Source organism: Sceloporus occidentalis, unplaced genomic scaffold, assembly GCF_023333645.1.
Source record: "Sceloporus occidentalis isolate IW3139 unplaced genomic scaffold, rSceOcc1.0.p SCAF_3, whole genome shotgun sequence".
Classification (NCBI taxonomy): Eukaryota; Metazoa; Chordata; class Lepidosauria; order Squamata; family Phrynosomatidae; genus Sceloporus; species Sceloporus occidentalis.
The window spans coordinates 142,353,922-142,370,887 of NW_028316983.1; the positions used below are offsets into that span (position 1 = coordinate 142,353,922).

The following is a 16,966-nucleotide window of genomic DNA, read 5'->3' on the forward strand; positions in this document are numbered from 1 at the left end:
GCATGCACCTACACTGAAGAATTAATGCAGTTTTACACAGCTTTAACTGCCATGGCTCAATGCTATACAATCTTGGGATTTATAGTTTGTTGTGGCATCAGAGCTCTCAGACAGAGGAGGCCAAACATCCCACAAAACTACAGAAAGGCCAAATACGGATACAGAAGGCCAAATATCCCACAAAAATATAAATCAACATACTTAGCTTTTGTCTTCTCTCCTTTAGTCTTACAATAACCCTGTGATATATAGGTCAGTATATGCCATGAGAGTTAGCATCATGTGTTCATTAGAGTGCTGGAAATTCAAGGTCAGCCAGTGAGTTTAAATGTGAAGGCTGACGTATGAATTTCCAGCAATCTAATGAACATATAATGCTAACTGTCATGGCATACATTGGTAAGCCAAATGCCTACAGAGATATCAACATTGCTATGCAAGACTTTAATCGCAAATTATATGCAAGCACTTTATAACTAATTTAAAGATTAACAAGATGATAACTCAATTAATTCCAATGGTAATGAATAGGTCTATACAAGGAAGCAAGAAATGCCATGGTATCACCCTTAGAATAAATACATGTGTTACCATCAGTGTAACAGAATGATGTGTGGAACAATTAAATAAATTAGCAATTCTGAACTGAAAACAAGCAGTGATTGATATTTTATCAAGTTCCACTTTGTATCTATTTTGTCATTCTTATAATAAATGCTGCAACTCCTCTACTAGTAGTAGCCAGCTGCATCCTATTCCTGACAACATTGGTCCAGTCTACACATATCCTGTTACCTTAGAGCTGATCGTTGCTTATAATTTCAGTTTCAGCTGTGGAGAAACTTTCAGGTATTTGGCTACTTTCCTAACTGCATTTCTATCACACATAATTGCTAAATTGGTTTTTCTGCACAAGTTTACAGCAGTTGCTGATGTATCTGGTGTTCTCACTGTACACATGTACAGAAGCTTTCCAGTGACTTCTTGGTACTGCTACTGCTTGACAGTGTTTCACTTTCTGCAATATTTCCACAAGTTGGTTTCAATAGGAGAGCTAACTGTATACTCTTCAGTCAACCAAAGGGCTTTAGTAGTTCCAATATCTTTTGCTTAAGAAGAGAACTTCCACCTTCATCTCCTTCACATTTAACTCTTTAAATGTTGAGAGTTGTTGCATTTCCAAGAAAGTGCTGCCTTGTGCTGTTACTTTGTCCTCTATTGTGGATGTTGAGGGGACAACCACATACAGTAGGAGGGGAGGACAGTGCACTCTATACTACAGTCTAATAGTCAGTAGCACTCAAGATACAGATATGCCTCAGTAAACAAAGAAAATGTATTCCTGGGCTTTACTTCTTTAACAGAAATGTAGTATCACACATAGAAATAACACGGAAAGAACAGGGATAGATTCTTATCACACACACACACACACACACACACACACACACACCCCAACATGTTTCAGCAAACATTTTATTAAAAACCAACAGGCACATGTGAAATAATACAACTAGGTTAAGTAATCCTTGTATAAGTAAACGAAAACATTTACATCTTCTAGGGATCACTTGAAAGCGTCTTCCAAAATGCATCCTGAGATGATTCTTTTCTTTCTTTCTTTCAACACTCCACACTTTTCTCATGATTTCCTTTTCAGTGGTAAAACTTACACATTCCTGCTTTTTCAACATGCCAGGGTAGCTGATGAATCAGACTAATATGTTTATCCCTTTTCTTTGTTTTGCTGTTCACACATGTTCAGTAAGTGATTCTGTATCCTTGCCTGCTATACATAAGCACACACAGCTACAGTAGGCTCACCTACTTTGTGAGTTAACTGAAATATGTCTGTACTGTTTAAAAATAACTTTAAAGTTACTTTGGAGAAATATGAAAGAAAGGGGTTACTTTTAAAATCCTTACTATAATGGCAGTCAAATAGCAGAGGGGGCTACCTTGGACCTATAGCTGTAACTAATTACTTTTCAAACCTGTGCTGGGGGAAAGGCAGCATATAAATTAAATAAATAAAGTAACTTTCCATATGCCTGCTTCTACCAAGCTCCTTTTCCCAACTCTGTATAGCCTATTATCTAAATATGCTTGAATTACAGGCATTCAGAACTAAAGAGAATCTTCAAATTGTATAAACATTTCACTGCAATGAATTAAAGTGACTCGTACTATAATGATATGTGACTAATAGTAATTTCACCTGTTATTAAACATTAGTAGAAAAGAGGCACTTTAAAAGAAGCTGCCAAAATGATTTCATGTTGAGCATAGGTAAACAATTTTTTCTAAAGCAGGAATAGCTTAAAGCAGCTAATGGGAATTTTGTGTTGTTCTTTTTTAACTGCAACTCCCAGAAGCCCTAGCCAGCAGACCCAATAGTAAGAAATGCTAAGAGCAGTTAATCCAGCAACTTTTGGAGGTCCAGACAATTCCTATACTTACTCTGAAGCCACTGAGATTTCTCACATTGTGCAATACCCTTCTAAGAAGGATGCTGGGAGGCAATGTCCTTTCTATACCTGGCTGGGTTGTTGCTGAGAGATGCCTTGACCAAATTGGTAGCTTTTTTGTCTTTTTATTGATGTATTCTTAATTATGCTTTTAATCTATTTTTATATTTCCATCATATTTGTTTCATTGGATATCACTTGTGTTAGCCACCCTGGGTACTACTTCTTGGAAGCAAGGCAGTGTGTAATTTAATTAAGTAATTAATGACTTCAAATAAGAGAGATCCAAATATTTGTTAGACAAGTATGAAGAGTAAATATACAACTTAAATCATCAGTTTAAGTCCACCATCCCTCATTCTACTTTTTCCACCACTGCAAAGAAGTATCCAGGTACTATACAGTACTTCTAATAAATGTAAATCAAGTAAACACTCTAACAAGATTGTTGACATTAATTTGTTCATCGGGCAATTAAGGGTGACAAATGTGCAGAATTCTGGACCCACAGAAATAGATGACAATCTTACAGACATCCACAGCTTAAACAAAAATAGAGTCTATAAGGTGAGCATACACATGATTCTAGATCTGTTGTGTGGAGAGATTCCACAGTATCTTGAAGACAGCAAACACAGCAAGGCACAATACCTCTCATGTGTGAATCATATTTGTGCAGTATCTAATTAGTGGGTCTCTGGGCGCTATAGCAAGAAAAATGAATAATTTATTCAATAACACCATCATATCTTTACAATGAAAATGGGAGAGGGGAGACAGAAGGGAATCTAACACCTTTTCTACCCAGCCTTAAGACATACAAATGCATGCATTTCACAAGGCTTTAGAAACACCATATGGAAGTTGTGAATACTATAAATTAGTGTTTGAGTGGATTCAGCAATGGAAAGGAATCCTAGCCCTTCTGAATTTTCATTCCAAGTCTTCACCCAATTTATGATTATAACAAAGCAGCACAGCTATTAGGCCTACTTTTTAAAACACACACACACACACACACATAAAACCCTATCAATGTGGGGGAAACAAAAATCAGAACTACAAGAAAGATAATATGAAGATCAAACAATAGTTGTTGTTTTACATTCAAGTCTGAATACGAAGGTTTCTGTGTTGTGGATATCAAGCACTGGATGATCTATGGACATCTGAGGACCAGTTAGTTCAGTGACATCTGATGGCCACATCAGAAGCAGGAGGTCCCAGATCATTTGAACAAAACATAATTACTAGAATGCAGACTGTACTTCCAGGAATGTAGATTATACTAAACTTTCATAGCTATGGGTTGTACCAAAAGGATCCTGGAAGAAACTCCCCACAAAAGCTATTTGAAATAAGAAGGCTAGACCATCTGGAAGTAAAAGTCATTTACAGATGTTCAATTAATTGATGGGGCAGAGAGAAATAGAAAAATGTCCACTGTCCATGCTCCCAGGAATCTATAAGTGTCAGGAGCAGGGATAGTGGAGATAATCCAATTCTTCATACACAAACAGACAGGTGCATGCGCGCACACACGCGCACACACATATATATTCAATGGACAACTGAAAAGAACATAGTGATTCCACCATTCCCTCCAACAGCTAACTTGCTTGCTCAAGTGTCTTTCAATTACAAAACAAAACAGGGGCAGTGCAAAACTCAGGAGTGGTTTCTATATATTCAAGAACTTTCTAGATAGTGTGTATGTGTGTACACATACATATATACACCGGCATACATAAACACTTGGGTCTATGGGCTCCATGAATTCCATCTTGAGTAAGAAGAAAACTGGTGCAGAGAAGAAGACAGAATTCACTTGTTCCTCCAACATCTTCAAAGGAAGAATTCCCAAGAAAGTAAAGTTACGGTGTATCCCTAAAACAACTTTTCCCTCTACATAATACTTAGAACAGAAGATGGAAGAGTCTGATAATGACTAATTCTTTTGGAGAGGAAACCAGTGAAACAGATGCCATATGCCTATTGAAAAATACATTATTAAGCATACTATTCAGAAAGATATTACAAGAGCTTCTGATAAAGATACTACTCTGACACTGAACAATAATTATTTTGTCCAATGCGATTACTGTTGAACACATTTCCATCAATGAGATATTTGCCTTTTTGTTACAGCAGTGCTTAAAGAAGTAGATATAGGCCAAATCAAGCATTAAGTTTTTGTTGGTTAATACGCTAGATATCTGAAACATTGTCCTGTGTTAAATTAAATGTTACACTTGATAAAAATTAGATTTTTATACAAAGTGCTCTGTAATATTACAGCTGTACAATAAAATGTGTAACATATGCATACAGTCTATTAAAATGCACATAATTTATCTGGCTCAAAATGAAAACATATCTAACAAGTAATTCTATTCATCTGGCCCTTTTTCACCCAGCCTTAAGATATACAAATGCATGTCTTTTCACCAGAACACAGCAGCTGGGAATGAAAAGAAAGCATTCAAATGATCATTTTCACATCATATTCCATCGTCTTTTCACCAGCTTCTTCTCTGTCTTTCTTTGAGCCCCATTCTATTACAAGAGAGCTGTTTCTTAGATCAATTCATATTTCCATAATCCACACTGCTGTTTCTCCCTCTTCTCCCCAGGGAAGACTAACCCCTACATCCAGAACTGTGGCTTACAACTGTCATTAAGACCTATAACAATAACAAGATAACAAAAGAGGTGGTCAAGATGAGGCTTGCTGATACCATATGCTGATCAAGTGCAACATTATATACTTGTGGAAAATGCTATAAAACAAAACCACGATGATCCTAATAATACATTTGCTTGGACTAGCCACCTGTCCCTCTAACTGCAAGAAAAGTCAACTTTTTAAATGACCAAGCATCTATTTGCAAGTGCACAGGAAGCTTGTGTACGATTGACACTAATATGTGCTCAGAGATGAATGAGATGAATTAAAAGTCCTTCCAACTCTTTAGATTCCAAACATTTGTGGATTTCCTCCAGTCCTCAATATGTTTATTTGTCAAATTAAGAGCAAAACTCTATGAAGTTCATAAAATGGGCCGGATTTACATATTAGCATATATATCTATTAGAGATAATGTAATGGTAAAATGTGAAATGGTTCATGTTTATAATTTTGTTTCCAACTTTCCAATTTAAATGTGTTTATTGCAACAAAATCACAATATGTTGATATACCAAGTACAGTATAGTATTTTCCCAAATGTAAACTACAGTTAATCTAAGCATTAAAATTAAATATTTCTGACTATATTTAGAGGTTTCTTTGTTTTAATCAGGTCAGATGTTTACTAGACACATTTACACAATTAAAGCAAAAACTGAATACTTTCTCATAGCTACTGAGGGTTTTTGTGGAATTCATCTTTCTGGGAGATGAACATAACTCTAGGGATGTAGCAGCAACTAAAACAAGAGACCACTAGAAAGGAAAATGCTCCTTAACCCTTTGCCCATTCTGTCTTTTCTATTGCCTGTTAACTTTAGTTTGGTTGTTCGAAACAAGCCAAATTCAATCAATGGGTTATGATGTTGACTACTTTCAAAAAACACAGTAAAGATGAAATTTCTGGAGGTACTTTCTAGAGTAAACAAACTGCAGTTTATCATAGACAGAAGTAAATACTGTACTTCCAAACTCCCTACAGCCACACAGGTGGAAAGTAATGGTGGGTGAGCATGAGTCCAACATAAGCTTATGGACATCATGATAAATTATACTTTGTTGTGACAACTGGATAAGCTATCTGCACAACCAGCATCCACAATGGGCAAATACTGGCAGCACTGTCCACTCATTACCCTTTCCATCCTGACCCGTGAAAATGGGTCCATCCCGTGAAAATGCAGCATGAGCTGGAGGAACTACTTGAACTTGAAAGCGGCAGCGTTGTGGTGGGAATTGGAATTCCCAGGGGGGAAACGTTCAGCAGTTCACGTAACCCTGCATGGTTCCTGACCTCTTCTCTCCACTCACTGATGCTCTTCCTCTATCCCTGCACCAGCACACACTCTGCACACCCAGGGGCTTCTCTGGATTGTCCAGCATGGTTCAGACACAGGGACTCTTTTTGCTCCAAAGAACTGCGCTGGAGCTTGGATTGGACTCATGGTTTTCCTATTTTGATCCCATGGCTAACAGGGGGTGAGAATGTTTAGTTTCTTCTGTGCAGACACAGCTGAATGTAACCAATATCTAGCCATGTATGCATACGCTAGTTTCCAAGAATCCCAATACTGTTAGGAAAACCATGTTTTTCAGACTCCAATCCAAGGAAAATAGCACATTCAAATCATCCTAAATTTTAGGAAGCAATTATGCTTCTATATCAGCAGTTTTCAACTTGTGGGTCGTGACCCCTTTGGCGGCCGAATGACCCTTTCATAGGGGTCGCCTAAGACCATCAGAAAACATATTTCTGATGGTCTTAGGAACCGAGACACTGCAATGTTATGGCTGGGGATCACCACAACATGAGGAACTGTATTAAAAGGTTGTGGCATTAGGAAGGTTGAAAAAGCACTGTTCTATGTTCTACAGACCTCTCTCCTTGCATGTTTGCTTGCGGCTCTGCAGTACATATGCTGATGAAAGTCAAAGTTGAAGTCAGAGTAGATATCATGAAAGTACTGCCTAATCAAAACTATATACAGCCCTTTCATTCTGAAATGGTTTATTTGGGGAAAGAGTTTGGCAAAGTGCAGTCTAATGATCACAGGTGGCCTGCCAAGGACACTTTTGCATTTCTACATTTAGTTTTGACCCTCATAGGCCTAAATCTGGCCTTGGGAAATGACCAAAGATGGTCAATGGCATCCCCCTCCCCCTCCAGGCTTCGTACCATACATAACTGAGTACTATTATAGTGGACCCTTGGTATCCACTGTTTGGTTCCAGGACCCCTCATGGATACTAAAATCCATGGATGCTCAAGTCTCATAAAATACAATGTCACAGTAAAATTGTGTCCCTTGTGTACTGTCCCATACCTGGACAGTAAAGAAAGCAGATAGGAAGAAAATTAATTAATTCAAGATGCAGGTCTGAAGAAGAGTGCTGAGGATACTATGGACAGTTAAAAAGACAAACAACTGGTCCTAGAACAAATTAATTAATTAGAACAAATCAAATCTGAACTCTCCCTGGAAGCCAAGGTGACTACATTGAGGCTGTTGTACTTCGGCCACATCATGAGAAGGCATGAGTCGTTAGAAAAGGCAATGATGTTGGGGAGGTAGAGGACAGCAGAAAGGGAGGAAGACCACGTGCCAGATGGATAGACTCAATCAAGGAGACCACAGGCCTGAACCTACATGACTTGAGCAGAAAGACAGAGGATAGACATGCCTGGAGACATCTCATTCACAGGGGGCCGAGCAGATGGCCCAGAAGACGTTGCTCCTGGTCGCTCTAGTCCCAATTGGGCCAGGACCGCAGTGACTGCACTGCCTGCTCCCAAAGCGGGCCGCCGCCATGGTACCAAACTGGCAGCTGGCAGGAGCAGATTACTCTCTCTCTCTGGCTTTACTTCGTGAACGAAGATTCAGGAAGGACTCATCCCGTGCTTTCTACAAGCGCGTTGATGACTAAAAAGGCCAATCCAAGATAAACAAATCCGGTTGCAGAAAGCACAGCAGAAAGTCTCCTTGGGTGATGTTTCTGGGTTGTGGTTCTTTCTGCGTTGTCGTTTCTCTTCGATACTCATTCGGCGTGAGCTTTCAAAAAAGGCTGCAGCATCATGGATAGTGCGTCTCCATGCCTCCTGATGCAAGGCCGGGGCGGACCATTGTTGGTGATCAATTTGGCCGAGCCTGAGATGTTGTTTCAGGGAGTCCTTGTATCTCTTCTTTGGAGCGCCCCTCTTACGCTGACCTGTGGCGAGTTCACCGTAGAATACTATTTTTGGGAGGCGATGGTCCTTCATCCTAGAAACGTGTCCTGACCAGTGCAGCTGCGTCCTCAATAGCTTGGCCTCAATCCTGGTGGTCCCTGCTTGCTCAAGGACAGCAACATTTGTCACATAATCAGTCCAGTGTATATTTAGAATTGTGCGTAAACAGCGCTGATGAAAGCGTTCGAGGAGTCGTAGGTGTTAGCAATAGGTGACCCATGTTTCAGACCCATAAAGGAGAATAGACAGTACAATGGCTCTCTATACACGCTGATTTTTGTGCTTCGCCTCAAGTGTTTGTTATTCCAGACTCTTTTGTGAAGCCTTCCGAATGCACTATATGCCTTAGCTAGTCTGTGATCTTTATCAATCTTGGTGTCTGAGGAGATGATGCTTCCCAGGTAGGTGAACTGTTGAATGGACTTAAACACAGATTTGCCTACAGTGATGTGGGGATGGTAGTGTTCTTCCTGAGGTGCCGGCTAGTAGAGAACTTCCATTTTCTTCAGGCTGACTTCCAGCCCAAAGAGCTCTGCAGCTGTTGCAAAGCAGGATGTTAGGCGCTGCAGAGCTGCTTCTGTCTGGGCAACGAGGGAAGCATCATCACCAAAAAGCAGCTCACGGACTAGATAGTTTAGAGTCTTAGTGTGAGCCTTCAGATGGCTTAAGTTTAACAGGCTACCATCAGTACGGTAGCGTATATAAATGCCGTCTTCTTCTTCGTGATCTGCCATAGCCCTTTGGAGCATCATGCTGAGGAAGATTGTAAATAGAGTTGGAGCAGATTAAATCCACCCTAAAAGGGCTGGCTCTTGCCAGCTCGGTGTGGCCTTGGTGCAGCATCTGGCCACTTTGGGTGCATGCATCATCTAAATGCCATGCCCCCCAAATGGCTGGAAGCCACTTTATTTGACCCATTTCGGGCCAGGGTCACCATGAGTTGAGGTTGACTAGCTAACAACAATAATGACAACAGTAAATTTTTAGCTATAGAACTTGCATGCTGCCTCTTTGCCTTACTTTTCCAAAACTAGTCTCAGAGAAACCCAAGAGATTCAGCACTTCTACTTGTGAACTCTGCTAAAGGAGGCTGAATTTTAACTGAACCTGTCTTCATCTTTCCCAGAAAAGAGGGTAACACACTAGGAATCTACTTCTAATCCAATACTAACTACTTTTACTCTTACAAGGACCTTAAGAAGGCAATATTAAATGTAAAGGTGACTGTGGTCAAGTAGATGTTAATGGATTTCAGCTACAGATACTGATAGCACTTTCTTGTTATGTACACATGAATTACATTGACTTGAAATTTTGGGCATATTTTTATTTGCATATTTGCAATGAGAAGTCCTCCAAGAAAGAACAAACACGCCACCTGTTTGCTGCAAGTGTTAGATCTTGTTGAGATTGTTTACATGCCAAAGTGTCACAGTAGTTCAAGTGTACAGAACATTTTTCAGGAATGCTGAGATACCACCAGTGGTGTATAATATACACAGCTACTGTGTTATACCATCACTGAAACCAGATCCTGTGATGCAGCATGCTCTAAACCAGCACCTCAGATTATCACTGTTGATGTGCACCTGGTGGCATATTTCATACTGTGCATCAATCACAGTGTCTCTAGTATTTTCCATTGGAAGTGTATTCATGACTGAAGAATAAAGAAAAACACCACCAGTGGTGTTTGGTCATAATATCAGCCTAGATTAAAAATAAGAACGTGAAACATTCATGAAAGCAACTAACACATAGTGTGCAATGCTTCCTGCCACAAATGTATTCTAATGATCAAATCAGCTGGTAAAAACTCTCTGATTGCTATCATTGGCCATCTGCCTTTCTACAACAGAACAGGAAATGTATGAAAAGCTTCACAAAGGCAGACAATGCTGATATTATTGTTGTTGTTGTTATTTTTATTAATCTGTCATTTTAAAAAGATCAATCTCATGTTTCTAACCTGGTCTCCAAAGTCCTCCGGGAACTTCCACAAAACCACAGGATCTGTAAATAATTGACAGACAGCATTAATAAGAGGCAAAGAACAGTCTTCTAGTAGAGTACATTAATATTAAAGAGGGTCAATGTAGCTTCAGGCTCACAGACAGGTATAAAAAAGTGTCTCAAAACTAAGATATTTGATAATTCAAAAGATTATTTAATATCATATTTATAAAACTCCCTGCATATTTGTTAAAACAACAGTAGAAGGTTATTATGTTATGAATTTTTCTTTTTCATTGTTTTTTAACTCTGTAGTTCTTTCCAAGAAATTCCAATATTCAATCTGTGAACAGGAATCTGAAGCTGAAGAAATACAAAATATGATTCTCAAGTGTCTCACAATCTTCAAATTAGAATAACCATAGTGATCAAAATCACAGTAAACACCACCCCTTTCTTCCTTAAATGATCAGGGCTAAGGACAGTCCATCCAAAGACAGGTTCCACGTGGAGAGGAATCTGAATTGGGCTGCATTTGCCATTGGGCATTTACCAGTACAAACTCAAAATTCTTTCCACTTTTTAGAGAGAGAGAAAAGATATTTGCATTCTTTTGAGTGTGGTAAAGACCTCCACTGAAATCTGGTTATTAATATTATGAACATAAATTTGAGGAATATAAGGTCCCATACAGACAGGCCAAAATAAATCTGCTTCCGGTCACTTTGGAGGTATGCTGTTTAAATGTTGTATGCGTCCTAAGAGTCCAGAAGCCACGTCAAAGCCACAATCCAATCCTAAGGACTAGAGAGCAGTTTTGGCGCAGCTTCTGGAATCTTAGGACATATGCATCATTTAAACAGCATACCTTCAAAGTGACCTGAAGCAGCTTTATTTTGGCAGTCTATATGGGGCCATTAGAATACAATAAGAAATCGCAAAAACACACACAATATCTGTAATAAAATGTTTGTCTTAATTAACTTCACCCCAAATGCTTAATATGAATAAGGTCAAATCAAGAGATATTTTAATGAGCAATACAGAAAAAATTAGCAAAATCCCAAAGAATTTATATGCTCAAATATCTAAACTTCTGGAAACAGTGAAATTGTAAACTGGCAAATACCAAGATGAAGTATTACTCCCAACACACAAATGTTCAAAGGTACACTTAAGTGCCAGACTTAATGGTAACCCTCAGCCAAGGTACTTAGATGAGGGCTTTACTAAGTTTACAGCAACGCTGGGCAACATATGCTGATAGTGAGACCACTGCAGAAACAACCTGTGTCCTCACTGCTGCGGATGTGAAATGTAAAGGATATTCTCAGTTAAGGTGCTTTAGAAGATTGTTTTACCTTGTTTATGTCACAGATGAGCCACATTCAGCGTTGGGTGGGAGAGACCGTTCCTTACTCTTTTACTCTTTTACACCTAACTTTGCACTGCTGAACATGTCACTATACTGATAAATTCTCATTGACATCCTTTAAGTTTAAAACAACAACAACACCCCGCACTTTCATTTTAAAGTAGCTGTACCCAGCCACACGTTGCTGTGGCTCAGTCTGGTCAAATGGAAAAGAAAGAAATATTGGGTATACAGTATTTTTTGTTGTTCCATTGTCTGTATAAATATGGAGATTGTCTGGTTGGCAATTCTAGAACACGCAACATATAATTGTCCATGTGAGAAGCAATCCGTGTCTAGATCTAAACCGCACAATTCTAAAGATTGGCCTGAGCTTTGTTGATGGTGATTGCTAACGCCAATCAAATATTTAGTATAGCGTGTGTTGCTGTTATGTCCAACAGATGGCACTTTTTTAAAAAAAAAAACATTTCCACCTGCCACAGGTGTGACATCTATATAATAGTAGGTAGGTAGATAGGTAGGTAGGTGTGTGTGTGTGTGTGTGTGTGTGTATAAAAACATGCATGTATTCAAATGGAACCTGGTGTCAAAATTTCAAAGCAATCAGTGAAGAACTTTTGGAGATTTGAGATTTTGAACAAACAAACATTTACATTTTTATTTATATAAATGAGGGAGCTTGCATCTGCAGATTACATTTCTGGGAGATTTTCAGGACTGCAATTCAGTTTAGAACCCAGCTGTATACTCCCTGTAATTGAAAAATTCAGCAGAGAGCAGAATATAAAACAGACAAGTGCTGCATGTAAGCCGCACATTATCTGATTCCCACTCATGGATCACACACAAAAAAAAATGTTTGCAGAATGTATTGTGAAGGGTTGCCCACATACATCTTTGTAATTATCAAGTCCTTGCAATGCAAAATCTAGGCCATAAAATGGATGAGAAACTATTATCACATTTACATAGTTCTGAGTGAAATATAACAATTGATAAGAATGTTTTGAACAATATGTCAATAAACATGTCTCTCAGAAGAAAATGACTGAGAGTGATGGTGGTTTGAATGTTGGACTGGGGCAAGTGGTGTCCCCACACCAGGTGTCACCTGGTGTGAAGGCAGGGCTTCTGGGGGTGATGTGCATTCCCTTCCCCTGTGCCACCCCGTCGTTTTCCTGATGAGGAAAAAGATGGGATAGCATGTGCAGGGTGGGAGCATGGGGGGTTTGGAACATGCAGACATTAAAGGGGGGTGCATGCAGGAGTGGGAGCACAGGAATTTTTGAAGGGTTGGGGGCACGCAGGGACAGAGCCTGGGTGGGTGCGCATGTGACAGGGATGGCACGGGGGAGCGTGGGGACAGTGCAGAGGGTGGGAGTGTGTGAGGGAGAGCAGGGACAGCGCAAGGGGTGGGAGCACATGCAGGGTTCTACAAGGAAGGCACAGAGGAGTGTGCAGAGGGACCATGGGGCATGTGGGGGGGAGTGTGTGCAGGAACAAGCATCCATTCGGATGTCACCCCCACTTCTGGGGTGTCACTTGGTGCAGGCCACACCACCACACATCCCCAGTGACATCACTGACTAGGACACTGGGAAAGCCTCAGAGAAAGGCAAAAAAGGCAAATTTCCTCTGAACAAATTTGGCAAGGTTCATGTGAGGGTCAACATAAGTCAGAAATGACTTGAAGGCACACAGTAACAACACTAATACATTTTATTTGATACACGTTTTCATGCATTTTTCCTGCAGGTGTTGTTAAACTTCCTGCAGGTGTTAAACTAGCAGGGAAAATGCATATTCTATTGTTAAACATACAGAGTAAATTCATGCATTTTTCCTGCTAGTATTGCAAAGCAAGCAATATTATTTGTATTTGTATAAGAAAGTATATCCTCTGAAACTAAAATTAAAAATTTCTTAAATCACCTTCCACAATCTGGTAGCCTCCTGGTGTTCTGGATTACAACTCATGTCTGTCCTAGCCAGTATCATCAATAATAATAATCAAACAGGTGATCTAACCTTTGCTCCCACATTTAATGGGATTTCTATACCTTGAACATGAAAATATGTTCAGAATAACCGTAGTGTTTTGTGGGTTTTTTTGTAAAATTAACCTTGCACAACGGTATTTTTATTTTTCAACTTTAGGGCAATGACTGCTGTCAAATATAGACACATTTTACCACTTTTTAAACCAAAACCAGTTTTGAAGACAAATCTATGGGGTTCCTCTGACTTTGCCCCACATAGGGTCTGCATGTATAAACATAATCAGAGACAAAATACACAGATAAGCTTGATCAGTTCCCATGTAACTTTGGATTATTTTCAGAATATATGCATGTGTATATCATTGTATTAATGAAAAAGGTGGAGAGCTAACTGTAACAGTTATCCAAAAGTATAATCTCTGCTACTTTTCTACTCCTGTTATTTTCATATACTGTACTTTCATCCTCACCTCCATTGACAGTCCCAAAGTGAATGTTTAAATGGAATAGCAGTCAATTTCTCCTACCAAGCTGAGAAGCAAGGCAACTCTCCAATGCCAAGTATTGGCTTCCAAACTGCTGGCAACGCAAAGAATTCATTTCTACCCACTAGCTTTTCCAAGCAGACAGTCCAACCTGAAACAGATAGTCAGCTGGGAAACTGGCAGATTACTGTGTTTTAACTAGCCATTCAGCTTTTGAGAGGCTGGCAGAAATCCAGGTGGAAGGGTATCTCAGACCTGCCTTGGAGCCAGTGATGCTCAAGGAAATTGAAATTAGGTGGCTTGATGGCAGAACCTACTATTCTCATAATACCCATAGCTATTCTGATTTTATGTAGCTGTATAATGAATACTACCATTTTTGGTATTCAAACCAAGATTGATTATGATTTTATATTTATGTTCTGTACCAGCACAGTTTGTGTGACTAAGCATAAAATTCTGCCTTTCCTGACTCCTTCTGAAGGGAATGTTGAGGTTATATTTGCTATGCTCAAATAATGATGTTACGTTAACATTTTAGTTATGGTTTTCCAAAAACTATCAGTTGAACTTGAAATCTTTCAATCAACCAACCACAACTGATGGAACTGCCCCATAGCCCTATCTCCACACCTCTCAAATCTTGTCTTGGCCTCATTTTGCTATTTCTTATTAATTTCTTCCTTTCTGACCTGTCAGCCTGCCAGATATATCTCCCTGCCCAAGAAGGTTAAAGTCTAAAATTCATCCAAAGAAACAGAGAAAGAAAAAGGAGATATAGGTAAACAGGGTCAAATTCTTTTGCATATATGTGCTTGGTTACACGTTTGGCTGAAACAGCGTAAGGTTAACTGAATGGCTTCATGGAACTAGGATTTCAATCCAATGGCTTTGTGGGAAGCGAGAGTGTGAGGGGAGAAATTGAAGGAATTAAGAAAAACAGGTGAAAGAAATGTTTCTTTGTACAAAGAAAGAAAGGGTGGGGTTCAGCCGGTTAAGTTATCTCTCAATAATCCAACGCCCTCACTTGAAATCAGTTGGGCAAAAACAGCTAAAAGAGCATTAATCTGATTTATATATTTGATGTGCTCAAATTCTTCATCTGTAAGGCTTCAGTGGAGGACTGCAAAATAGAACTGTACAATCCACATCATTTAAGAAAAAGTAAAAACATCAGGCCAGTTCGCAGCATAAAACGATGATACTTGTTTTACCTGATCCAGAACTGGAAAAAAACACTATTATTATAGTCTTATCTAACAGTCCAACAACACTGGTAAGCAGCGCTGAACTTTTCAAATACAAAATAGTTAGGATACTAAACATACATACTAAACAGAACTGATCGCTAGTGGCCATGAAAACACCAGTATAATTAGTTTTAAAATTTCTTTCTCATCAGTTTCCCATATTTTATATACACATTAGAGGCCAGATGCACTACTGTCAGACACATCCAAGTTTAGGAGGGGGTCTCAGAATCCTATCTCAAGAGGATAAAAGTGGATGATGTTTTAGGAGCTGAATGGAAGGCAAGTAAGAGGAGAAAGGCAGTCAGTATTTGCCAACCACCGGTAATCAAAAGAAAGAACAAGGGCAAAACAGAGCCCCTGAAACTTAATAAAAAGGGTGGAGAGGAAGAAGAAAAAAACCCTAAAGAACATTTGCTTCCTTTTCTGGCATTTAAAACGTGTCGGATTAAAGACAATATGCAAATGACTGTGCCACTTCAGGAAATACTTGAAAGTACACTTTTATGCAAATCACCAACTGGGTGCATTTTCACACATGAAAAGAACTTTGCTCATGTCACAAGTCTGCTCTTTATTGGAGCAGCTGCATGGGAAAAGTTACTTTGTAAAATCAAGCAACCTACAAAAAAAGAAGGATACTTTGGCCAAAAGGGGTTGCATGCTCATTGGTATAGTATACGTGCAAGTGTTCATGAATCTATGTCAAAGTACCCCAGCTTCAACTGCAAGTATAGTTGTGATTATAGTCTTAGTAAGTAAAGAATCTTTAAACAGTAACATTACAGGGGAAAACTGTAATGTTTAATGGTCCTGTTTGGGGAACCATTAAATAAAAACTAACTTTCCCTGAATTATGTTTTTGTTTTGTCTTATGTGTTTTAAAAAGAAACTTTAATAAAGATAATTTAAAAAATTAAAAAATAAATGTTTCCTTCCACCTAGAATTTGGAAACAAACAAGGAAGGGCTAATCTAGACTTAATGCATAGGGAAAGAGTTGCCAGACTGCCTGTTCCCTTTTCTACTCAACCTAATCCAAATGTAGAAATCAAATCTGTACTGTCACTGTCCAGCCAAGAATCTCAATCAGATTAGCAAATCTCATTCAGAAGGAATCCTAGTTATTACTGACCATGAGTAATGGTCCTTACTGCCAGCAGAAACTTAACCAAGCTCAGAAAGAACGAAGGGGTTGTCCACACTGGCAAAGAAGATATTGAGTCTCAAGATGTTTAGATCACGCAGAAAGCTGAAACAGAGTGGAACTGGGACCAAGCCACATTCCAGAGCTAAAACTGCAGCAGATCGAAGCCCATATACTCCGCCTTAACACGGAAAGTGTGCATCATCACACTGATATATAAATACCACAACACAAGTGCAGAAATGTGAGAAAGCCCAGGCAGCATATGGAAGTGGTCTAGAGCCCTGGGACCGGTGAGACGCAGCCACCAGTGCCATTGCTTGCCATACAGGTTTTTGTTTGTTTGTGCTACACCATCAACCCATTGCACC

General features: G+C 39.2%; 1 protein-coding gene across 2 annotated transcripts in view; it reads right to left on the reverse strand.

Moving 5' to 3' along the window:
- Positions 1-16,966, reverse strand: part of DENND1B (DENN domain containing 1B) — a 216,040-nt gene that overhangs the window by 148,471 nt on the left and 50,603 nt on the right. For both annotated transcript variants that reach the window (XM_089516491.1, XM_089516490.1), the window contains exon 3: positions 10,353-10,396. In XM_089516491.1, the coding sequence (XP_089372617.1) occupies positions 10,353-10,396 (44 nt within the window). The remainder of the gene's footprint in view (positions 1-10,352; positions 10,397-16,966) is intronic.